The sequence below is a fragment of the Hemicordylus capensis genome, chromosome 1 (assembly GCF_027244095.1).
Source record: "Hemicordylus capensis ecotype Gifberg chromosome 1, rHemCap1.1.pri, whole genome shotgun sequence".
In the NCBI taxonomy this organism is placed as follows: domain Eukaryota; kingdom Metazoa; phylum Chordata; class Lepidosauria; order Squamata; family Cordylidae; genus Hemicordylus; species Hemicordylus capensis.
In genome coordinates this window covers 304,680,461-304,706,249 of record NC_069657.1, presented here as the reverse complement: position 1 = coordinate 304,706,249, position 25,789 = coordinate 304,680,461, and the positions used below count along the sequence as shown (strand labels likewise).

General features: G+C 46.1%; 1 protein-coding gene across 5 annotated transcripts in view; it reads right to left on the bottom strand.

The window, feature by feature from the left end:
- Positions 1-25,789, bottom strand: part of SMAP1 (small ArfGAP 1) — a 169,703-nt gene that overhangs the window by 67,551 nt on the left and 76,363 nt on the right. For all 5 annotated transcript variants that reach the window (XM_053286762.1, XM_053286761.1, XM_053286763.1 and 2 more), the window contains one exon: positions 1,521-1,654. In XM_053286762.1, the coding sequence (XP_053142737.1) occupies positions 1,521-1,654 (134 nt within the window). The remainder of the gene's footprint in view (positions 1-1,520; positions 1,655-25,789) is intronic.

The following is a 25,789-nucleotide window of genomic DNA, read 5'->3' as shown; positions in this document are numbered from 1 at the left end:
TTTCAAAGCCATATTACCCTGCCTCACACTCCATAGTTTTACCTCTATTATTATTCTGTGTAGAGTACTCCGAGGACCTTTTCACTGAAAAGCTGTATATCAGAACTAATATTAGTGGGGCTCTCCTGCTCAGTGTCTAGAGGTGGGGTATTCCCTTAGCCTTGAGCTATCTTGCTCTGCATGGCTCAGGCCTGTTCTCCTTCCCTTTGACCCTGCACAGCTCTGGCCATGGCCTAGCCTGCCACCTCCTCCATCCACCTGAGTTTCTTATACCCCCTTTGCCTGGCCAGTCCTGTCCCTGCCTGTTCCCCCAACCACCTGGCCCCATGAGCAAGTCCATCTGGTTCTACTTCCAGATCTAGCGCTTCTCCCAACCAGCTAGCACACCCGTTAGATCAATTTTAGGCACTACCAGAGGTGGCTGAGCTGCCCACTCCTTCATTAGCACCACTTCATAGGGACTTATCTGTAAGTAAATATGGTCAGAGGTAACGTGTGTTTTAAAAGTTATTGCATTTGTTGTCACCAGTCATTCTCCCCTGCCTCCACCCTGCCTCCACCACTGCATTCATATCACAATATTCTGTTATAGCTTTACTTGATATCTTCTCATAATTTTATATTCTATAAAAACACCAATACCCACAGGCATTGCTTTCTACAGGACAAAAGTTCCAAAAACTTTGAAAACCACTGATAAATCTTGCTAGTTTCTTGTTATACCTAGCAAAATCTTGCCAAAATAGCATCATAAGTGATAGGCGAGATTACAAACTGGAAAATTTAAAACTTAAGGACAGCAAGTTCATTGCCATCTCCTTCCCACTTTGTTCTCTTTTGTTGGTATGCAGAAAACTATCTTAGATTTGATATACACACACCCCAGCAGATTGAGGATAAGTTGAAAGGGTGCTTCCACAATAAAAATGAAACACTTCTAACAGGACTGAGGTATACTTTTAATGTTTTAAATAAAGCCAGATAGGAACAAATGCTAGATATGTGATCACTAAAATCAGTACACAGTCATAATAAACTAAATTGGTCTTAGATTAGAAAATGAACATGCTCTACCTTTCCAATATTCAGTGTGATCAAAATCTAAGTTTATTACACTATTTTCTTCATTTTTTGACTTTTACATAATTTGGACGTCCACAACATAATCATATAGCTTCCTTTTCCATTCAGAAATTAAATGCGTTAACATCACCCACCAGTATTGTTGTGCACAACAAACTCTTGCAGCTACAATTATATATATGTTATGATCTCTCACTACCTCATTGAAACATTCTTTGTGCAAGTCAACAAGGATGCTAAAGGATCCAACATTAATATCCTTTCTAGAGAAATATTAATTCCCCCACTAGTAGTTTCTGGCTACAAAACATCCACCACATGTGAAATATGTACTTGTCTCCTTTCAATACGCAAGGGACTAGTTTAAGATAAACAGTGATACATTTTACCAAGTAAGCTTTTGATACTTATTTGTATTTTTTCAGTTTTCTTTTTACCTGTATTTGTTCTGGTGTCCATTGGTCCAAGTTGACAGACTTGACCCTTGATATGTGAACTCCCAGATTTCGATGTATTCCAGCACATCTGATACAAATAAAAACACCTGTGTTCCAGGAAGCCCATCGTGGACCTAATGAGAAATTAAGATTAAAAATAATCCAAACTCAGACATGGTTTTTAAAGACATCTTATGTCAGGTAAATAAATCACAACTTTGTTTCCAGGCTTCATGATTGAAGACAATAAATAACAATAATAAACTTTGTAAGCCGCCCCATAACAAATTGAGAGAGAGAGAGACACACACACAAGGTGCTCTCTCTCTCTCTCACACACACACACACACACACACACACACACACAAATAAATTTATAGGGCTATTGTGAAGGGGGAAAGTGAGCTATCCCCATCTCCAACACCTTGAGTTCCTTGAAATACACAAATACCTCCAATATTTGAGAGCATTTGTAGATGTGCACGTTTTAAGATGGGGGGAAAGTGAGATAGAAATTCTGAATTCTTTCAAATCATTACAGTTTGGATGAGATCAGTGTTCCCTCTAAGGCGAGTGCTCACATATTTTTTTATGTCTGCTCAGTTAATTTTGGATCCCACTCAGGCTGAATCAGGAAGGCCCCATTCTGAATGCATGTGCATGCACACTGCTTTGATACTGCCGCCCAGAAAAAAACCTCATTCTGCACAGAGATGAAAAAGTTAGAGGGACCACTGTATACAATGTTCCATGAAATAGAGGACAACAGAATTTTAGTTTTGCTACCATTCCTCTTACCTTAATCAATCTGTTCCTCATCGTCCCTCTCTTTCTGTGCTAGACCTGAAGCACTGAGAACTGCAGGGGGGTGAGTTATAGGAGTGAGCCAGAAGGATCTCCCTGACCCCACGCTATTATTCAGCAAAAGAATAGAATGGCTGTAGAAACTAGCTAGCTTATAAACAAATATTTTTTATTTGTATTTCCCCCAACAAATGAAAAAGCAAGAAAGAATTCAGTGCAGTGTAGTGGTTAGATTGTTGGATTTAAATAAGCATTATACTCTGTGCATATGTTAAAGATCGCAGAGAGGGGGAAGAACAATGAGAGAAAGATTTCGGGGGGGGCTGGGCATGAGGGCCACCCACTGCTCCCTGCACTGAGCCCAGGTGCTGCATTTCTGCTGGGAATGAGGAAGAATCAAAAGAACTGACCCTCAGTGCAACTGCTTCCCCCGCACGCAAATGGAAAGTAGAGGAGCAGAGAACTGAGGAGGAAATGGGGAGATGGCTTGCTCTGTCCCTCCAATTTACAATTATAAGTGCATGGGGTGGGGAGGCAGTGATGAAGTGTCTGCTGGGCCCCCCACCTGCTCCTTCATTCAAATAAGGCTACTGGAGATGGGTGTGGGGGACAGGCAGGCAAGAGGGCCTAGGCATCCATCCAAACCTTTGGGGCACGTGCCCTTTGCTAGAAATGTGAATGGCAAAACTATGGTGAACTACTATTAACCGAGGTTAAAGACACTGCTTATGTAAGACACCATTAACAGGAGAAGGGTATGAGGTATTCATGCAGAATGGGAGGGTTGGGAAAGGAAGCATGCAATGCCAATGCCTGTCACCAATCATTTAGTGATAGTTAAGAGATACATCGTGTTACATCTGCAGTGGCTTAAGACAATTTGGAGGAGGAGAAGGAGGATTAACACTAGAAAACATAACATGTGTGGCAATTTTTAAATCAGAATTCTAACATGTATTCTGTACTCTAAAAGCTTCATCAAAATAAGGTTTGTCTTCTTAATAACTTCCTATACGTTTTTATAGATCAGAGGAAGCTGCAATAATCAGCTTTCCAAAGACACAAATAATGAACACAAGAAATCTGCTGAATAAAGTGTATCTCAAGTAACTCAGCATTTGCAATTTTACTTCATCATGACCAGTGTTCTCTCTAATTTTTTTCATCTGTGTGTGGAATGAGTTTTGTTCTGGGCAGCAATATCAAGGCAGTGTGTGCACACATGCACTCAATGGGGCCTTCCTGATTCAACCTGAGCGGGATCTAAAATTGAATGAGCAGACATCAAAAAACATGTGAGCGCGCGCACGGCTTAAGAGGAAACACTGATCGTGACAGAAGATGACACACTGGATGTGTTCACAAGTGATACTTTTGTACTACCAGTCTCTAATTTGAATAAAGAGTCTACATGGGTTAGAATGTGCTTTTCATTCTAAAAGCTTTAAAACAGACTTCCATTTACAATGGCTGGCATCCTGACTAAATTTACTTGAGAAAGTCCTATTGAATTTTGTAGTCCTTTAGAGTAGCTCCTGAGTAGTACTATTGAGTAATTTAAATCAGGACATCAGTCAATACAATTGCCTCAAAACAGAAAGAAATACAAAATGTTTCACTCCAATTAGAATGCATCCTGCTTAAAAGTATTTCAAAGTCTGAGTTCCATTGCATGGGTGAGTGAATAATGAACTATGCTGCTCAAAAACTAACTAGAACAATTAGGGACTAACAAATCTGTTTATCTAGCAATAAAGATAAATTTTGAGAACAAATCTCCCCCCACAGCATTAATGAAATTTTTCTTCTAAACTAAACTCATTCCGCACACAGATGAAACAAATTAGAGAGAACACTGGTCCCCAATGGTACCTATAACCTTGGGGACCTATTTTGGAGATATGTGATGTAGGGATGTGCACAAACCGGTCCGCAGGCCATGTTAGAGGCCTGCAACCGGTTTGCTGGTCCAGCAGTCCAACGCGGGGGTTTGTTGCTTTAAGAGCGGGGGTGGGTGGGGGTTGTACTTACCCCTCCCACCGCTTCTCCCCCTCTGGCACTCCATTTTCAAGCAAAATCTTTGGCGTGGCAGCCCCTGCCCCCTTGTTGCCTGCTAAAAGCGGAAATAACTTCCGTGCATGCGCCCGCCGCCACGCACACGTCATGCATATCACTGTGATGAGTGCGGCGGCAGGCACATGCACAGAAGTTATTTCCGCTTTTAGCAGGCAACAAGGGGGCAGGAGCTGCCACCCCAAAGATTTTGCTTGAAAATGGAGCGCCAGAGGGAGAAAGCGGTGGGAGGGGTAAGTACAACCCCCCTGCCCTTAAAGCAACACACACACACTTGGCATCAGACCGTGCCTCCGCAGTCCGTGAACATCCCTAATGTGGTGAGCTTCAGAAGGAAGGGGAGATTGGTGAAAATCACACTCACACTCACGCAACAGCACAGTGGTAGTATGCAAATTGCACTGATGCATGCAGTGCTGATCTGGGTATCATCTATTGTTTAATAAGCCATTATGATTTCATTGATGAACAATGAATGGATACCAGTGCAATATTAGGCAAATTTGACAATAAGTTATAATTAACATTTTTCAGATGATAATCCTTAGGAAGTGTGAAAGTATATACATTTGATTTAAAAATCCCCACATAAGGCATTGAAGTTAAAGGACATCAAGTCTACTGATTCTATCCCCCACCACCCACCCCCATCAAATATTTCAATTCCACCACTTCAGCCAGGTGAAATTTTATTTAGATCAAGGAGCTAGTCCAAGAATTTAGGAGCCAGACAATGTATACTGGACAGCATTAGATTTAGTAACTGACACTGTGGAGGAAGAGGGCAAATGGGCTTCTCTCTACAAATAACATGCTTAGGAAAGGGACACAGTTGCCTGAGACAAATAGTTTTATTAAATCTCTATCTCTGACTATCCAAATCTAGGTGTCACAGTTAAATTTCTAGGCACCATGGCTCTCTGGTACCCGGGATTTGTCAAGCCCTGAATTACTTGGCTATTTCAAAAACTTTGAGATACAAGATGGGGAATTAATATGGTGGGGTTTTGGTTTGGTTTTTACTAAACATATATTGATCAAATAACATGCCAGATCAGCTCACAATCTATGTATGGCATCAGGAAACATGCATAATAAAATTTTCTGAGAGAAGGTTTTATGCCAAGGGGGTGGGGGAGAGAAACTGATTTCTGTACCTAGATTGGCCTTTGCTGGATCAGAACAATTACTGGTGCCACCTGATAAAATAGATCCTGTATATGAAGTAGAAGCTGCCTTGAGGGCATCATAAAATCAGGTGTGTATGAGAGCAAGACTGTCAGTTTTAGAAGAAATGAGGATAGCTTTTGTTATGTTCTCCAGCTGTGTGTCTTTTTAAAAACATGGACAGATGGCTTGCTGCAGGTTTTTTTTTTTTTTGTTTTTTATCAAACTCATGAGCCTTGCCTCTACTTTACTCTTAGCTGATGTGTTCTCCATAATTGCACAGATAATTGCTGCAAAAAATGACACACAGATGTTTGAAGTACTATCTGTATGCAGAAGTTTTGAGGAAAGGTAGAGAAACACTCGTGGGAATTAACTGTAACATCCACTTCTGAAGAAATCATATTTTTAAAAAACAGGCTAGCATACATAGACTAAGTAGTAAAAATGGTTTTCCAGACTGCATGTTATTTTTGCCCATATATGTGCATATATCAGCCATTTAAAAACAGTTGGAATAATAGCCAAGCCATCTTTGACATTACATACTGCTTATTTATTTTTTTAAAAAATTGTTTATCACATTTGTACACCACCCCAAACTTTCGTCTCTGAGCGGTTAACAATAGCATAAAACAAGTTAAAACATATACAAAAACTTAAAACAATTTAACTATCTAAAAATCATCCACAAATTAAAACCTTAAAATTTTAAATAACTGAAAACGCTTGGGTGAAGAGGTGGGGAGGATCGTATCTCAGTAGGGAGCGTATTCCACAGTCTCCGGGCAGCAACTAAGAAAGCCCGTCCCCGTGTGGCCACTAGCTGAGCTGGCGGCAACTGGAGACTGATCTCTCCAGATGACCTCAATGGGCGGTGGGGCTCATAATGTAGAAGACACTCTCAGATACCCAGGGCTTAAGCCATTTAGGGCTTTATAAGTTATGACTAGCACTTCATATTTTGCCCAGAAACCTATTGGCAGCCAGTGTAACTCTATCAACAAAGGAGTGACGTGGTCTCTCCGAGATGACCCAGAGACCAACCTGGCCACCACGTTCTGTACCAACTGAAGCTTCCGGACTACGTACAAAGGCAGCCCCACGTAGAGCACATTACAGAAGTCAAGTCTGGAGGTTACCAACAGATGTACCACTGTTTTGAGGTCGTTCATCTCAAGCAACAGAAGCAGCTGGCATATCAGCTGGAGCTGACAGAAAGCCCCTCTGGCCACTGCCTCAACCTGAGATACTAGGGAGAGGTGTGGATCCAGAAGTACTCCCAGACTGTGAACCTGATCCTTTTGGGGAAGCGTGACCCCATCTAGAACAGGCAGATCAAAATCATCTCTAGAGTTCTGACCCCGCACAATGAGTACCTCCGACTTATCTGGATTCAGTCTCAGTTTATTCTCCCTCATCCAGCCCATTACTGCTTCCAGGCAAGCATTTAGAGAAGTTATGCCATCTCTTGAAGAAGTTGACACGGAGAAGTAGATCTGGGTGTCATCAGCATACTGGTAACACCCAGCTCCAAATCCCCTGATGATCTCTCCCAGTGGTTTCATGTAGATTACTAACTCTTCCAATGAACACAGCAGTTAATAAAACGTGCTTGGCATTAGCCTATCCAGGGAGTTCCATTCATTCCCCCAAGCCTTGACTCTCATTCAGATCACTGTAGCAAACACAGTAACTAGATGCTCACTAACAAGTTTCACTCATTTGGATTAATGGCTCCATCTAGTGGCATAGACAATTTGAGCATACATATTCTATTCACACCTGCATTTTACAAGCCACAGATGCTTCTCACTGAAGGGTTTTTGAAAAACATATGCAGACTTAAATTTTACTTTCTTGCTGACAGCAGTGACCATTACATAGTTTTGTAGATTTAAAAAATCCCTCTTGGAGATGCACAGACGCATCACATTTCTATGGAACAACATTATTGGTTATCTAAACTGCATCCTTGTTGGGGCTTGACTCAGTTATGCGTTAATTTTGGTTTTTTATTTTCAGTTGGCTAAGAACAGAATTATAGTCCCAAAGGAAGAAGAGAGACTTGCTTGTAGCCAAGGTTTTGAGAGCTGCTGTCCTTACAGAGGCATGCTTAGTTGCCTGACTGCACAGAGAATCTTCACAGAATCAAATGCAATAGGCACATAGGAACATAGAAAACGGCCATATACTGAGTCAGGCCATTGGTCTATCTAGCTCAGTATTGTCTTCAGACTGGCAGTGGCTTCTCCAAGGTTGCAGGCAGGAATCTCTCTCAGCCCTATCTTGGAGAAGCCAGGGAGGGAACTTGAAACCTTCTGCTCTTCCAAGAGCAGCTTCATCCCCTGAGGGGAATATCTTGCAGTGCTCACACATCAAGTCTCCCATTCATATGCAACCAGGGCAGACCCTGCTTAGCTAAGGGGACAAGTCATGCTTGCTACCACAAGACCAGCTCTCCTCTCCAAAACATAGGAACATAGGAAGCTGCCATATACTGAGTCAGACCGCAGGTCCATCTCGCTCAGTATTGTCTACACAGACTGGCAGCGGCTTCTCCAAAGTTGCAGGCAGGAATCTCTCTCAGCCATATCTTGGAGATGCCAGGGAAGGAACTTGGAGCCTAGATGCTCTTCCCAGAGTGGCTCCATCCCCTAAGGAGAATATCTAACAGTGCTCACACTTCTAGTCTCCCTTTCGTATACAACCAGGGTGGATCCTGCTTAGCTTAAGGGAACAAGTCATGCTTGCTACCACAAGACCAGCTCTCTTCCCTGGCACACTGGTAGTTACATTGTCAGACGTTATTTAAATAACATGAAAGGTCTAGTAGTACCCTACAATTTATTCCAAATGACTGTTATAATGGCATAGCATTTATAAACTTAAAAACATGACATAATCAGAAGCAAAACCTCAAGAAATCCACAGATTTCTGCAGCCATAAAGCCACTCAGTTATATTAATATAAGCAGATATTATATTATACACACACACACACACACACACACACACACACACACACACACAGAGTTCCCAGATATAGTTACTGTTAATTATTATTAAAAGGCAATGGCTGATATCCAGATTAACACTGCACATGACGGACAACATTTTGAACAAACTGGGAAGGGGCTATTCTCCCTTCCAAAAAATATGTCCCTGTGGATTGTGGCGTCTTCAGGGAAATATTTCAGGATGCACAAGAGGGCTAGAGCATGAAAGGGGGGGCGGTGCCTGGCAAAAATTGTCCCTCCCCCATTGCACACACAAAACGTTATTCAATGCTTGCTACTTTGGCCTGAATGTCAGCCAATACTTGCTGTTGATACACATTTCACTACAAGAACATAAGTATAGCCCTGCTGGATCAGGCCCAAGGCCCATCTAGTCCAACATCCTGTTTCACACAGTGGCCCACCAGATGCCACTGGAAGCCACAGGCAGGAGTTGAGGGCATGCCCTCTCTCCTGCTGTTACTCCCCTGCAACTGGTACTCTCAGAGGCATCCTGCCTCTGAGGCTGGAGGTGGCCTATAGCCCTCTGACTAGTAGCCGTTGATAAGACCTCTCCCTCCATGAAGTTATCCAAACTCCTCTTAAAGCCATCCAGGTTGTTGGCTGTTACCACATCTTGTGGCAGAGAATTCTACAAATTGATGATGTGTTGTGTGAAAAAGTACTTATGTTTTTTGGTCCTAGATTTCCTGGCAATCAATTTCATGGGATGACCGCTGGTTCTAGTGTTATGTGAGAGGGAGAAGAATTTCTCTCCATCCACTTTCTCCATACCATGCATGATTTCAGAGACCTCTATATAAGCTATAAGGAGAGAGAGAAACTCAAGTAAAATGAAATATTGTGCCACAAAACTTTGACCAGGGCTTATTTTTAAATGCCTCTAAGACATATAGTATTTATTTTATTTTTTATATTTGTACACCACCCCAAACTTCCATCTCTGGGTGGTTTACAACAACATAAAACAAATTGAAACAGACAAAACCTTAAAATGATTTAAAACCACACGTCTAGTTAAAATGCTTGGGTGAAAAAATACATCTTTAAAGACTTCTTAAACGTTGCCAGAGATTAGGAAGTTCTTATTTCAGCAGGAAGCACATTCCAGAGTCTTGGGGCAGCAACAGAGAAGTGCCCATCTCTGTATATCCACCAGACAAGCTGGTGGCAACTGCAGACAAACTTCTCTGGATATCAATGGGCGATGGGGTTCATGGTGAAGAAGATGTTCTGTTAAATACCCAGGGCCTAAGCTGTTTAGATTTAAGGTTTTATAGGTTATACTAGCACCTTGTATTTTGCCTGGAAACTTATTGGTAGCCAGTATACAGTAATCCCTCGACCTACGAACTACTCAACTTACGTTTTTTTCGAGTTACGAGCGACAAAAAAGACCGGAAGTAGTTGCCGGTTTAGAATCAGCTTACTCGACCTACGAATGTTTAGATGCGGCTTCCTTGAATTACGAGTGTTTTGAGACTTCCGTGGTGCGCTCCTCGACTTACGAAAATTTCAACCTCCGAACGTGCGTTCGGAATGGATTATTTACGTAAGTCGAGGGACCACTGTAGTTCTTTCAGTACAAGAGTAATATGGTCTCCTCAAGATGACCTGGAGACTAACCTGGCTGCCGCATTCTGTACCAACTGCAGTTTCTGGACTATGTACGAAGGCAACCCCACATAGAGAACACTGCAATAGTCAATACTGGAAGTTACCAGCAGATGTACTACTGTTCTGAGGTTGTTTATCTCAAGAAACGGATGTAGCCATCATATCAACCGAAGTGAATAGAAAGCACCTCTGGCCACCATCTCAACCTGAAACACCAGGGAGAAGTGTGGATCCAGAAGCACTTCCAAACCCTTCTGGTATGACCCTATCCAGAACCAGCAAAACAAAATAGCCTCCTGAGTTCCAACCCCACATAATAAGTATCTTGGTCTTATCTGGATTCAGTCTCAAGTTTATTATCTCTCATCCAGCCCATCACTGCCTCCAGGCAGGCATTTAGGGAGGTTATGCCTTCTCCTGATGTTGACATGGAGAAATAGATTTGGGTGTCATCAGCATACTGAAAACACCCTGCACCAAATCTCCTGATGATCTCTCCCAGTGGTTTCACATACATGTTAAAGAGCATTGGAGACAGTATGGAGCCTTGGGGGATGCCATATAAAAGTTCACGTTTTGAAGAGCAACAGTCTCCAAGCAACACCATCTGGAATCTGCCCTAGAGGTAGGAGCGAAACCACCGCAATGCAGTGCCTCCCACTCTCAACCGCCTCAGACATTCCAGAAAGATTCTATGGTTGATAGTACTGACAGTCACAGAGAGATCCAAGAGGACTGTGGAGGAATGAGGCCTAAACCTCTTCTTTTTGTAAATAAGACTTGATATTGTATATGGCATTGCTATTCAGAGTATTAAGAAAGTTGTACAGGATCAGAAGATCATGTCTCCTGTTCAGCAGTTTCATTTTTGAGGGTGATTAAGGGTACTAGTTTGAAGTTTGATTTTGGAAGGAAATGGAGGTTTGATTTGATTTGATTGGTCATGGTATGAAAAATGGAGGAAAAATGAGTTATATGATTGGGTATTTTAAAATATATAGGAGCAAAGCTTGTGTATTTATAGGAGGCTGCCTTCAGCAGAATTTCAGTGTTGAAAAAGAAGTCAAAGAGTATAAATTGAAGTTACAAGTTGGAGAGCTGGAAGAGTTCAGATTCAGAAGAATAACGACACAGTTTGGAGTTTAAAGTATAAGCTGAGACTCCAGAAGAAAGCTGGGAAAGGAACTCAAGAAGTACAGAACTGAAGAATTGCTTCTACGATCTGAGGGAGAATCAGAACTGGGGCTACAAAAAGCTGTGAAGTCACTGGAGGAGAGTGGATACTCTCTGGAGAGCTAAAACTACTCACAAGCAAGAAGAAACAGTCTGGGCTGAACCTCAGAACAGGGCCTGAGGCTGAACAAGGGGAAAGCAAGGGTTGCTGAAAAAGCTGAAGTGATTGCAAAGGACTCTAAGTCAGGGCACAGTGAGAGTCAGGTCAGTTGGATGCGTTCTGACCACCTTTTTGTTTATTTCTTATGCTCTTTTGATCGCTGGTTTTGTACTAAACTTTTAAAGGAACTATTAATTTAAAGTGAACTAATTTCAAAGTAGAATTACTTGTTTATCTTGGTTATTATGTTTGGTTTTGGTGCAGCTTGGCAGAAAAAAAACGGTGTTAATCACATTTTTAGAAGCCCCGGCCTGTTCAGTCAGTGTGACAGGCGCACAATCACGCTGAGGAGAAACCGTTCAGGATCTCTTGGGGACTGAGGAGATCACCCTCTTGGGGTCTCTACCTCTTGATTCTGAAAAAGATCCCTCAGAAAGGGAACCTTTCAGCATGTTGCCTAAGTGGGAGGTGTGCCTGATTATGATCAAAAGAGCCAATTTCCAAGTAAATAAAAGATTTTTTTTAAAAAAATTACCTCACTATAAAGTAAATTAAAAATAACTTTAGTAAATTCCAATTAGAACAATAAAGGAAAGAACTAGCATGAATTATCCGGAAAATAGCAAGTAGAACAAGAGCTCAAACCAAGACTGTCTAACAGAGTGAGACAGGACCAGAACTGGGAATTGCGTGACAGCTAGCTACCTAAACCAGCTACTAGCCTGCCTGAAATTTGACTGGTCCTGTCTCGAAGCATGCAGCCACTGATAGACCCGTTACATTGAGGATGATCTCCCTATACCATGGAAAAATTACTTGTTCATCTTGAAAGAAAAAGTATAGCTTCTGGTTTTTTCCAACCCCATGCCCAAAGCCCTTAACACTCCACCAATGTTTTGATGCAACAGAGGTTTGGAAAGCTGTTGTAGTAGACTCAGCCACAGCAAGCCTAAAATCTACTTAGTGTCAGCAGTTAAACTTAGAGACCAGCCATGGCAAAAGTGGTAGCAGCACATTGAAATCCATCACAAGGAACGACAGAGTCACACTTGCTCAGTCAATTCCCCATTGGAGATCATCCACGACGCCATCCAAGGCAGTCTCCACCCCATAGCCTGCCCCCAAACCCATTTGAAATGGGTCTAGATAATCAGTTTCCTCCAAGACTTTCTGGAGCTATGACACCACCACCCCCGCCCGCATTTTCCCCGCCGGTGTCCCATTTAAAAAGTCTGTCAGGGAGGCAGTGTATCTCCCTGGAAGGTCCCAGCATACCTCCCAGCATACCTCCTCCTTGGCTGGAAGTAAAAGGAAGTACCTGGCATGCATGCTCACTAACACTTACTTCCTGTATGTTTGCCAGCAGCTTACCTGAATTTTCTTGCCTTGTTTGACAGGTAATAATTTCCTACAACAATGTGAATTTAAAACACAGACTAAGCAGACAATAAGCCACAAACATGGCAACAAGTACAGTTGTTCTAGAAAGAACTAATCAGCCTACTTTCCTTTCACTGTCTCTGCAACTGGACTAAATTTGGTTCAAATCGAGGTCCACAAGTTAGATCTCTTGCACCTCAAAAGTTCACACATCCACCATCTTGGATCAGGATAGATGACATCAAAAATTACACCATTAGGGCATCCCTATGTGTCCATACAGCTGTAGCAAATTTGGTTCAAATCGGTTAGACTGTCCACAAGTTAGTGCACTTGTGCTTCAAATGTTTACTTGTCTGCCATCTTGAATTGGGTTGGATGACATCACCAATCTACGCCACTGAGGTGTCCCTAACCTATGTGTCCCTACAGTTGCAGCAAATTTGGTTCAAATTGGTTAAGTGGTTCACAAGTTAGCCCACTTGCACCTCCAAAGTTGGGGTCACAAAATTGGGGTCATATCATCACAAACTATGCCATTGAAGTGTCCCTGTGTGTCACTCACTGCAACTGTACCAGGTTTAGGCAGTCCACAAATTAGCCCGCTTGCGCCTCAGATGTTCACACAGCCACCACTTTGAAGTGGTGTAGATCAGGGATCCTCAACATTGGGCCCCGCGATGTTCTTGGACTTCAACTCCCATAATCCCCAGCCAAAGGCCACTGGGCCTGAGGATTATGGGAGTTGAAGTCCAAGAACATCTGGGGGCCCAATGCTGAGGATCCCTGGTGTAGATGATGTCATCACACACCACACCATTAGGGCATCCTTGTGTGTCCCTACAACTGTAGCAAATTTGGCTCAAATCCATTAAGCAAATCACAAGTTAGCCCATTTGCACCTCAAAAATTCACACATCCACCATTTTTTGATCAGGGTGGATGACATCACAAATATATCCTTGAGATGTCCTTGTAACTGAACCCAATTTGGTTCTTACTGGTCCAGGCATTGCGAAGTTGATGGCGGGGGGAGGGGGGACGGACGGACACACACAGAAAGCTGGGTGATCTCATAAGCTTACTGGAAAGCAGGCTAAAAATAGGAGCTACTTATTTTTCTGAAAAAGGGATATTAATCTAGTAGAAAATATATTTGCTGATGCTAATCTATTATAGCTACAGGCATAAATGAGAGACTGCACAATCAGATTATGGAAACAGTCATTAAAAAGTAACTCACTGAGAAAACTAGATGCCCCCTGCATACATATAAAAAGGCCAATAACCTTTTAAGTTGAAGAAGGGGGATTGGGAGAGTTTAGTAATGGGGCAGGGTCCCAGCAGATACATCCTACCAGGAGCAAAAACAGAAAGGAACTGAGGACCTGGTTCCCAGGGCAAATTGGGGGAAGGGGACAGAATTCCTGTCTACTGGGAGCAACTGGAGGAAGTTAACCCTTTGTGAACAATACTCTGAGGAAGAAATAGGGTTGCCATATCACACTGATGTTCATTGGTTAAGTTGGGGAGTTGTACTCAAACATTTCTATGAATTGTGCTATGAGAAGCAGTTGCTTATGGATCAAAAAGGAAAGACTATGCCAGAGCTACAGGATCGAGAATGGTTGCAAGATTTGGCATTTATGGTAGACATAACTGATATCAGGGTGTGGAATAATAGGATCGCTTGCAAAATTAAGGCTTTTCACATAGAAGCCTGATATCATTCCCACCCAGGTGTATCCCCAACAGGTGAGAGACCTCATGTATTGCCAATATGCCCATTGAAGATGGATGTGAAGCAGAGGTCCTAATTTTTTTCATCTCTGTGCAGAATGAGTTTTGTTCTGGGTGGCAGTATGAAGGCAGTGTGTGTACACCTGCATTCAGAAAGGAACACTGGTCTTACCCATGAAGGGTCCTTTTTCCATGTAGCTGGAGTTCATCAGCAATGGGATTAATAATTGAGCATGCTCAAGACAGGCCAGAAATACTTGTAAGCTATCCCTCTCACTAGGTGACACCATCCCCAGTTCCGGGACTCTAGCGCAGAGTGTCGTCCAAGCCATTATTGCTAAAGAATATTTAAAAACTCAGGAGCGACAGTGTCAGCTAGGTAGATAAGAAAACAGTTCAGAAGGTAACCAAGAGAAAACCAGAGGGAAGGTAAAAGACTAAGTCTAAGAACCCAGGGAGATGCCTCCACCCAAAAATGGTATGTAAACCCATTCCCAATTATTTCCAAAAAAGTGATGAAGCGACTCCCAGATAAAGCATCCAGGCAGGTCTGATGAGCTCCAGCTACAGGGGAAAAGAATCCTTCACAGGTAAGACCAATATTTCTTTTCCCTCTGTGCTGCAGCTCATCAGCATTGGGACATGCACAAGCAGTACTCCCGAAGAAGAGGGTGGGAAGATGTTTAGACAACTTGTTGCAGTACTCCACGGCCAAAGGCCACTTGAGATTATGCAAAGGAGTCGATCTTGTAATGGTGTATGAAAGGTGTGGCTGACGGCCACATAGCTGCCCTGCAGATGTTGGCCAAGGGGGCCTGAGTGGAGAAGGCTGTGGACGCCACTGTGCTGCAGGTGGAATGAGTTGTGATTCCCACCGGCGGAGCCGTTCCCTGTGACTTGTAGGTGAGCCTAATGCAAGCTTTGATCCAAGATGCCAACATGGATTTAGGGACCTTCTGGCACAAGTTATGAGGGTGAAAGGAAATGAATAGTGCATCCGACAACCTAGAAGCCTTAGTGTGATGAATGTAAGCATGTAAGGCACGGTGCACGTCCAGCTTGTGCCATTGCTTTTCCTTGTGGTGGGAAGGATTAGGACAGAAAGAGGGCAGGATGACCGCCTGAGAATGGTGAAAGACCGTGTTGATCTTGGGTAAGAACATTGGGTCCAATCTTAGTATAGCTGCATCCGGTTGAAAAAGGCACAACTCTTTTCGGACTAAGAGAGCCCCCAGTTCTAAGACCCTGTGAGCAGAGGTGACAGCCACCAGGAAAAGGGTCTTGTACACAAAAATTCTTAATGGTACAGAGCTCAGGGGTTCGAATGGTGGAGATGTGAGGGCATTTAAGACTTTATTGAGGTTCCATGAGGGAAAATGATGAATCTGAGGAGGAGCCAAATTAGTCACTCCCCTGAGGAAACGAGATGTATGAGGGTGTAGGGATTGGGTACCAGGGTCAGAAATATCTAAGGCAGAAGCCAAAGCTGAGGCTTGTCTTCTCAAGGTAGATGATTTAAGACTTAAGTCCAGGCCCAATTGAAGGAATGCTAAGACTTCAGAGACACCTGCCGAGACCGGACTGACATGATTTCTGCAAGCCCATCTGGAAAAGGCCACCCAAGTGGTCTGGTAAATACGTTGGGTAGCTGGGCAGCGCGAAGCAATGGTGGCGTCGAGAACCTGTTGTGAATAACCTTTCTTGTTCAATTTTTCGCGCTCAACTTCCAAGCACAGAGTTGGAGCCACGTGGGATCTGGATGCAATATGGGCCCCTGTGAGAGGAGGTCTGGGTGAGTTGGGAGACACCACAGAGGCTGTACCAATTGCTAGATCCGTGAACCAAGCCCGCCAAGGCCTGCGTGGGGCAATCAGGATTTATTTCTGCTCTTTTGAGGTGTAGGTTTTTGATGACCTTCAGGATAACTGGAATTGGAGGAAATGCATAGAGCAGACCCGGGGGCCAGGGTGAGACTAGGGCATCTGTGCCTTCCACTTGCTGTGTCCAGAACCTTGAGATGAAGCGTGGTACCCATGCGTTGAGAAGGGAAGCAAAAAGGTCCACTAGCAGTGTGCCTAGAAGGTCCGTAACTTGATGTAAGGTCCGAGGATGAACCTTCCATTCTGATGAGTACACCGACTGATGGCTTAGCCAATCTCTTGTAGGTTGTCCACACCGCTGAGGTGTTCTGCAGTAATGGACAGGAGGCGACTCTCTGCCCAACTGAAGAGGCAATCAGTCTCCCTCATCAAGGCCCTGGAACAGGTGCCCCCTTGACGGCTTATGTGAGATTTGGTGGTGGTATTGTCCGTCCGGACAAGACAATCCGGATGAGAACATGCCTACCCCAGATCACTGCCTTGGTGAAGCAGGGCTAGCCTGGCTGCCCTCAGCAATAGCCAGTTGATGTTTCATTTCATTTCCGATACGGACCACAGGCCCTGTGCTGGTTGGCCAGTGCAGATCGCTCCCCATCCCGAGGCTGGCATCTGTAGTGATCACAATCCTTCGAAGCTCAATGAAAGGTAAGCCCTTTTCTAGGGCTGGGGAAAGCCACCAAAAGACGGACTTCCAGACTGGTCCCGAGAGGAGTACAGGTTGGTGGGCCACCACCATGATGCCTGGGAGGGGAGGAGAAGCCACTGAAGTGGACGGGAATGCCACCTGGCCCAAGGGGTGCATTCCATGGTTGCGATCATTAGACCCAGGATCTGAGCTAGCAGCATCAAGTCCCCAATGTGGCAGGGGTGTGATGGTAGATACAATCTTTGCCCTCCTTTTGGGTGGAAGCGCGATCTCGACCGAAACTGTATGGAATACCGCACAGAGATGCTGGAGTGACTGCAAGGGCTGCAGGTGACTTTTGTCTGGATTCATGATGAACCCGTGGTTGTCGAGGCATTCCAGAGTGAGTTGAACGTGTTGTCAGGCTACCTGGAAGGAGGGAGCCCTGATGAGAAGGTTGTCCAGTATGAGTAAATACACACCACCTGCAGGTGGAGGTGAGCAGTGAGGGCCGTCATTATCTTTGTGAACACCCAGGGGACTGACGCTAGACTGAACAGGAGTAACCCATGGACTCAGCCTCCTGCCTCGAAGACGACGACAGGTGGCATCTTTTGTGCCTACGCCTGAGTAGTCTAGGTGCAAAGCACCCTCTCTCCAAAATGGGGATTTGCTCCCTCCTAGGGCTCAAGTCTGGAGAAGTTGAGGAGAGGTGCTTATTAGGGCGATTTGGTCTGGCAAGTAAAGTCGGAGCCGTTGGAGCGGGGGGCGGGCTGCACTAGTAGATAAGGCTGTGGAAGGAGTGGCAGGCATTCCCTGGTGTTTTTTTTAAAAAAAGCCTCCTTAAGCCAGTCAGCTAAATCGGGCGGGAAAAGAGGAGGTGCCGGTATAGGGCAAGGGGGAACATTGCTACAGTACCTGGTGGCTCACCAGCCAGCTGAGGCTCTGATGGAGAAGTGCCCTCCTGCAAAGTGTCCCCTTGGAGAACTGGATATGTTGGCGACACTCCTGGAGTCACGCCTTCCACTAGGTCGCTTGGGTGGTGTGCAGGGGGACTGTGTGGACCAACCAGTTCCCCCTCAACAACAACCACAGGGAAAAGCTCTTGGATGCCAATGGTACTGGGCAATGGTCGTCCTTCCCCTCTTTTGCCCTCTGCTCCTTAGTGCGCGGTTTAGAGCGTTTACATAATGCCTTAATAAGTAGCCATTCACTCAGGCGTATGGAAGCCAGAAGCTTCTTTGCCTTTTTTGTTTTGCTTTCATTGCCCTCCTTAATGTGCCTAGTTTTCCTTGAAGCCTTGTGTGGAGAAAGGAGGGTAGCCAGCAAAAAAGCCTCTGTCGGTGTGGGAACGGCTACAGACATGTTAGGTGCCAAAGATGCCATCTGAGCTGGCAAAACTAGCAGAGCCTGATTGGGTGTGAGAGATCCTTAGGAGAGGGACCCTCCCAACAATTCTTCAGCATAGGCATGCTCTATAATGGAGAACAAGTGCCAGCAGATGGCAGAAGCCAAAACAGAAACAATAAAATCGAAAGTAAAGCAAGCCAATTAGCCGAATTTTTAAAGAAAAAACTGTTTGTAAATATTGAGTAAAGTAACAAAAAAAGGACCTAAGGCAAACTCCCTTCCCGCCCTTGCACACTCTAAAGCAGAAAGAGAGCGCAAAGATCGGAAAAAACTCTAACCAATTGTAAATCCTAGCAGAGCAAAATTTTTAGCGTGCGAGTCTCAAGCAGACAGGACCGGAACTGGGGATGGTGACACCTGGTGAGAGGAACGGCTTACAAGTATTTCTGCCCTGTCTCGAACATGCTCAGGGACTAATTCCATTGCTGATGAGCTCCAGCACAAGGGGAAATGGGGCCTTCCTAATTCAACTTGAGCGGGATCTAAATTGAACTGAGCGGAAATCCAAAAACTTGTGAGCGTGTGCACATCTTAGAGGGAACAGTGACGTGAAGAGACTTCTAACAATTCCAAAACGTCCCATCAGTCTACTCCAGCTACACTAGGGAGGTTGGGCTGGTCTTATGCCTGGTCTCAAACTTGATGACTGATCAGAGACTGACTGAAGAAGACTACCACTGAAAATGGAAAATCAAAGAAATTAGTAATTCATAACCCACCATCGAAAAACGCTGCAAAGCTGGGGGGCAGGGGGTGCTCAGACACCTGAGAATCAGACTGAACAAGAAATCACAATGCTCCTTACAGTTAGTTATCTGTGAACCTGTCCGATAGCCAAAAAAAGCAAGCACTATCAACCTAATTACCCCAAATCCATGAAAAGTCCCAAAATTAATTATGTGTAGATTAGGCTATTGAAATGCCAGAAATCAACTGCCATGAACTAACAACCCCCCCCAGGTGGTAGTGTGCTACTTAACTGGATAAATGGGCAATCAAAAGGGGAGGGGCAATTTTAGTGAAGGATAAGCTGATTAACTAAATGCGCAACCAACCAAACCTGAAACATTTAGTCTCAACCTTAAACTTAAACCCGAAAGATGCCAAAGACTAGCAACTGATATAAGAATCACAGAAGGGAAATCAACACCAGAGAAACAGAGTGAACGAGAACTCACAAGTCGGAATAGCCCCAAATAGCTAACCACCGGTAGGAGATAGCACATGAAGAAAAAATGGCTAAGCCAAATAATGAATTGGAAGGGCACCATCAAATTCAAGCAAAAATAGGGGAAGAAGACTTCCCCTGCAATATAATTCCTAGCCAATAGTGAATAATCTATATATTTAATTCTATTACGGCCAATTGAGTAGCAAACTGCATGGGGATGTGTCTGGATGCCTGCTGGAACTCTTCAAGGTCCTGCGAGAGTTCCAATTATTGCCTTGGGAGGAAACGGAAGCCAGGGAGGCAGGCAGGAGAGAGGACGAAGAAGGAGAATTGAAGGGGAATCGGCAGAGTCAGGGGAAAGGAGAAAGAAAGGAGGAAACTAGACCCATTGCCCTGGGAGGGAATGGCATCAAAGGCAGCGAGACACCAGGCATCCGCCCTCAAGCCGCCTGATGGGAAGTATGGCCGCTTTGAGAGCGGTGCAGGTGAGAGATAAAAAATGCTGGCGGCAAGAAAGCAGAGGAGGCCGGGGAGAGAAGAGAGTGGGGCCGGCGGGGGGGGGCCCAAGGAGGAGAGTGGGGCCGGCAGGGGGGCCCCAAGGAGGAGAGTGGGGCCGGCGGGGGGCTGTGGGGCCAAAGAGGAGAGTGGGGCCGGCGGGGCCAAAGAGGAGAGTGGGGCCAGCGGGGCATAAATATTTGCGGCGGCAAGAAATCAGAGGGTAATGGGCCAGAAGGTGGGCAGAAGCTGGGGGGAGTGTACTGCCACACAGATGCTCATCTAGTAAACTACTTAATTCAAGTGTGGTTGGCCCTTGTATTGTTAGGGACTGCAGGGATTGTTGGGTAGAGATAGCAAAGAAGCCAAATAAGCTTATGTCTCTGACTTCAAAGTGGAGGATACTAACCAATAAATCTCTGGAATAGAGACATTGGTCTTACCGTGAAGGTTCTTTTTCCCTGAAGTAGGAGGTCCTCAGATAGGGTGATGTACTGCACATGCTCGAGACAGAACTGGAATCACATGGTTTTGATTGAAGGCGTGGTTACCTTCCAGCCCCAGTTCCAGGGATGAGGAGCGTGGTATGAAGGCGAAAACTGGAGAGAGCTTAAGAACAAACATAGCAACAAGAGAGAGTTCAAACAAGGAAAAGTCAACGCACAAAGTGGAAGGTGGAAGAGACGATACAGGGATTGAAACAGGGATAAGCTAAAAAACTATATAACCCTGAGAGCAACCCCAGATAAACAAACCCCCAGGTAGGCCCACCCCGTAACAATCGGACGGACCTTAATCAAACAGCACATCCGGGCGGGGCTGAGGACCTCCTACTTCAGGGGAAAAGAACCTTCATGGTAAGACCAATGTCTCTTTTTCCCCTGAGTAGGAGGTCCTCAGATAGGGACATGCCAAAGCAGCCCCCTCAGGACCTGGGACGGGAAGGATGTGTTCAGACAACTTGCTGGAGAATGGTGCAGCCGAAAGCCGCTTGATCCTGAGAGAAATCAGGGATCTTATAGTGTTTTATGAATGGCGTAACTGACGACCAGGTAGCCGCCCTGCATATCTCTGTCAGAGGAACGTGGGCTGCGAAAGTGGTGGACGCTGCGGTGCTTCTGATGGAATGTGCAGTCACTCCCCCTGGGGGAGTAAGCAATGTGCTCCCCAACCGAGAAGGCTGGCGTCCGTTGTGACCAGCACCCGGTGGGGTTCCGTCAGCCGAAGTCCGTGGCGGAGGGCAGGAGACAACCACCAGCGAATTGAAGACTTGACTGCTGGGGGGATGGCAATTCGCTGAGTCTGGGCCACCATGATGTGGTCCTGCCATGGAAGGAGCAGCCATTGTAATGGCCGGGAGTGCCAGCGGGCCCAGGGAGTGCAGTCCAGGCAGGCTATCATCGAACCCAGGGCTTGGGCCAACTTCATCACATCCTCCCAGGGCTTGAGGAGAAGAAGACGGAGTTGCTTGACATTGCGGTCCCTGCGCTCCGCCAGTAGAGATACTGTGTTTTGAGCGGTGTTGAACAATGCGCCCAGATGTACCAACTCCTGAGAGGGGCTCAGGTGACTCTTCTGTACGTTGACCACGAAGCCGTGGTCTCTTAGGGCTTGCAAAGTGGTGTGGACGTCCTTGATGGCCCGACCTCTGGAGGGCGCTCTGATAAGTATGTCGTCCAAGTATGGGTGGAGCCCCACCCCCTGAAGTCGGAGGAAGGAGACAAGGGAAATCATTAGCTTCGTGAAGACCCTCGGGGCAGACGCCAGATCGAATGGTAAGGCCCGGTACTGGAAGTGATCGCCATTGTAGGAGAAGCGAAGGAAGCGCCGATTGGATGGTGCGATAGGTACGTGTAGATAAGCTTCCGAGAGATCCACTGAAGCCAGAAAGTCCCCCTGCCTCACAGCCTCCTTGATGGTACGGAGGAATTCCATACGAAACTTCTTCTTGCGTACGAAGTGGTTGAACGACTTGAGATCCAGTACCGCCCTCCAGGATCCGTCCTTTTTTGGTACTAGGAAGAGGATGGAATACACGCCCTGAAACCTCTGGGGAAAAGGTACCGGTTCTATAGCCTTGATTTGGAGTAGATGAGTCACTGCCCGCTGCATCTGATGATGTTTCAGTGGGTTGGAAGATCTTGGTGTGGGGATGAAGCGGGGTGGTGGAAGAGAAACCAGTTCTATGGAATATCCCTTGGATATGGTTTCTACGACCCATCTGTCCGTGGCAGTGGACTGCCAGGTCAGAATCAAGTGGGACAGTCTTCCCCCCACTGGGATGTAGTCATTGTTTGCGCTGACGGAAATTGGAGAATGGGCGGGTAGATGCGGTGCGGGCCTGGCCTCTGGAGCGCTGCCTCCACTGTGGTCGATTGGAGCCTCGGTAGAAATTGGGGCGGAAGTCCCTGCTTTGATTGAGGTGGGCAGGCTGATAGGAGTGTTGTCTGAAGGGACGAAAGGAGCTGTGGCCCCCCCGAAAGGAGGGTCTAAAGTCCCTCTGACTCTTTTCTTATCCTTAGTATCTACTAGGATAGGGTCCAATGCTGCGCCGAAGAGCGAGGTGCCAGAGTAGGGGGCAGCTGTCAAAGCCAGTTTAGACTTGGCATCCACATTCCATGGTTTCAACCAAAGGGTCCTGCGTACCGCTACACCCGCTGACACAGCCCTAGGTGCTTGCTGGATAATGTCCAAACTCGAGTCGGCCTGCAGGGCCGCTGCCTTGCCAATTTTATTAATGCCCTGGCGTAACTGTGGAAGTTCCGGGGGAACTAGTTGGACTAACTCCTTAGCCCAGAGAACCGTAGCTCGTGCAAAGATGGAGTTAGTAGTGGCCATCTTTATGGTGGAGGCGGATGCTTCGTGGGCCTTCTTCAGAAGAACATCGCATCGCCTGTCTTCCTGCGATTTGAGCTGTTCCTGTTGCTCGGAATGCACCACTGCCCCTGACACCATTTGAACCACTGTGGGGTCAACCTTAAGGGTTTGCTAGAAGAGAAGATATTTCAGTTGGGAGTAGGTAGTGTTTCTTTGGAAGACTACCTATGGTTCTGGAGGAAGTAGGACGCTGCCACTCAGAGGACATAACTTTGTGGAACAGAGGAGGAAAAGGTACCTCCGGATTAACCGGTTCTGCGGGGGGGGGGGGGGGGAACCTGCTGATCCAGAGTGGTATTGTCAGGTGTAGTAGTGCTCTCCATTGGCGACACTGCGTTAATCGTTCGTTTGGCTTTAGCTAGCAAGATATCAAAATCAGAAGATAGCAATAGCAATAGCAATAGCACTTACATTTATATACCGCTTTATAGCCAGAGCTCTCTAAGCGGTTTACAATGATTTAGCATATTGCCCCCAACATTCTGGGTACTCATTTTACCGACCTCGGAAGGATGGAAGGCTGAGTCAACCTTGAGCCCCTGGTCAGGATCGAACTTGTAACCTTCTGGTTACAGGGCGGCAGTTTTACCACTGCGCCACCAGGGGCTCTTATGTGAACAAGATGTGAACAATCTTGTGGAATTAGAGATGGGAAGGACAATTTCCTCATCGGAAAGTTCCCCTTCCTCTTTATCTGACTCTATGGGATCCACAGGGAGGATAGAGTCTGAGCTTGAAGATCCCTCCCCAGAAGAGGAATGGGGGGCCACTGGCTTAGCTGGTTTGGATGGGGGGGGGAGCGAGGGAAGGGGAAGCGTGGGTTGTACAGGAGGGGGGGGAGTAGGGATGGAGCGAACAGGGGGGACCAGCCTGAGAGGAGGCCTCGTTCTATCAGGAGAAGCGGAGGAGGAGGAGGAATACCTCCTTCGTTTGGTAGTGGTTCTACGCCTAGGTGGCCTGGGTAGAAAAAATCCCCGTTCTCCCAGGGGACTAGCCTGACGTCATGGGCTGGAATCGGGTGAAGAGGAGGAGAGGTGATCAGCGCCCTGCCGCCTGGTTCTCTTATGCTCCCTGTTTCTCAGAAACAAACCAGGAGGAACCGTGCTTTGGTCCTGGTTGGTGGCGATACCCCGTTCCTGAGGGACAGCAATTAGGCTAGAACATTCTCCCTGGGCCGTGGGAGGGGCCGTAGGTGGGCCAGAGGCAACTAGGAGGGGGTGACCCTGTTGCCCAACAAGCAGAGCCGCAGGTGACTCAAAGTTAATTACGGCCGAACGTTCCCCTTGGGCGGTATGCGGAGCCGCCGCTGCCCCCACACCAAACTCTCCGATAAAGAAATCCCGGAGCCATTGAGTGGCTCTGGGAGAAAAAGGTTCACTACTCACGGTTTGGGCTGTGATCGGCTGATCGGTGGGAGAGACGGCGTGGGCAAAATCGGGAGGCGGGGGGGACAGCGCGGACCAGCCGGTTCCCCCTCAACCGCAAGAACATGTCCTGAGATAGGCACTGGAGCCGGCAGGTTGCCCACCGGGCTCCAGACTCCAAGCTCTGTAACCGCCAACTTGCTGTGCCCTTTGCTCCGCTCCTTCGGCTTCGCGCCATTTTTGTTTGTCTTTTGTTTAGAGCGGTGGCAAACTGCCTGTATGAGCAGCCGCTCGCTCAGGCGTTTACGCCCCTCCTGGTGGAGCAATTCCTTTCAGGAGTCCTTGCGTTGTTTCTTCTTTTTCTTTAGCGGTACAGACTGGCCAGCCAAGTGTTTGGTCTTTTTAAGAGCTTTGGCATCGCATTGCCCAGCGGGGATCAGAGAGGTTTCAGCCCCAGGCCATTCAGAAGCTGGGCGTGGTGGCGGAGACAAAGTGCCAGAAAGGGCGGGAGGAATGTCCGCCGCAAAAGACGCTGGCGGGGCTACTGAGGGAGCCGCCGAAAGCGTTGATCTGCCCAGGTCCTGCGGCACATGCGTACTCTCCGAGAGAGAGCCTTGCATCAGCTCCTCGGAATGAGTCGCTTGCATGATCAAAGGGTATTTGGGGGGGAAACAAACAAAAGTAAAAGGAATTTGGAGCCAAATGCAATTAGAACTGAAAAAGGTAATTTGGAAGTTTTTTGAGAAAGAAGCTGGATCAGGGACTGCTCCCTCCCACCCTTGCACACTAACCAAGGGGGAAGGGAGAGGGAAACAGGAGCAGCAATGGAAAAAACAAGAATTAGAGGGAAAGAATGCTAAAATACCTAAAAAGACAGGACCTCTCTCCAAGCAATCCTGTCTCGAGCGAGACAGAACTGGAACTGGGGCTGGAAGGTAACCAACGCCTTCAATCAAAACCATGTGATTCCAGTTCTGTCTCGAGCATGTGCAGTACATCACCCTATCTGAGGACCTCCTACTCAGGGGAAAATAATCATTTTCAGGACAAGATCCAGAAAAAACTGGCCAGTTTAATAAGAACCAAAATAGTCAGAAATAATGCCATTAAACAATCGTATTAACTAATTTGTCAACAGCCAGCCGGTATTTACCAAAAAGAGTTCAAGGAATTCAAATGTAAAATGCTGGTCTCCCAGCAATAAAAGCTGGGTATGTTATGAAATGTTTAGATGGCAACCAGTGTTGATCTTAAAACTAAATTGCATTGATCCCACCTTTCCCATGGAAACCCACTGCTGAATATTAAAGCCA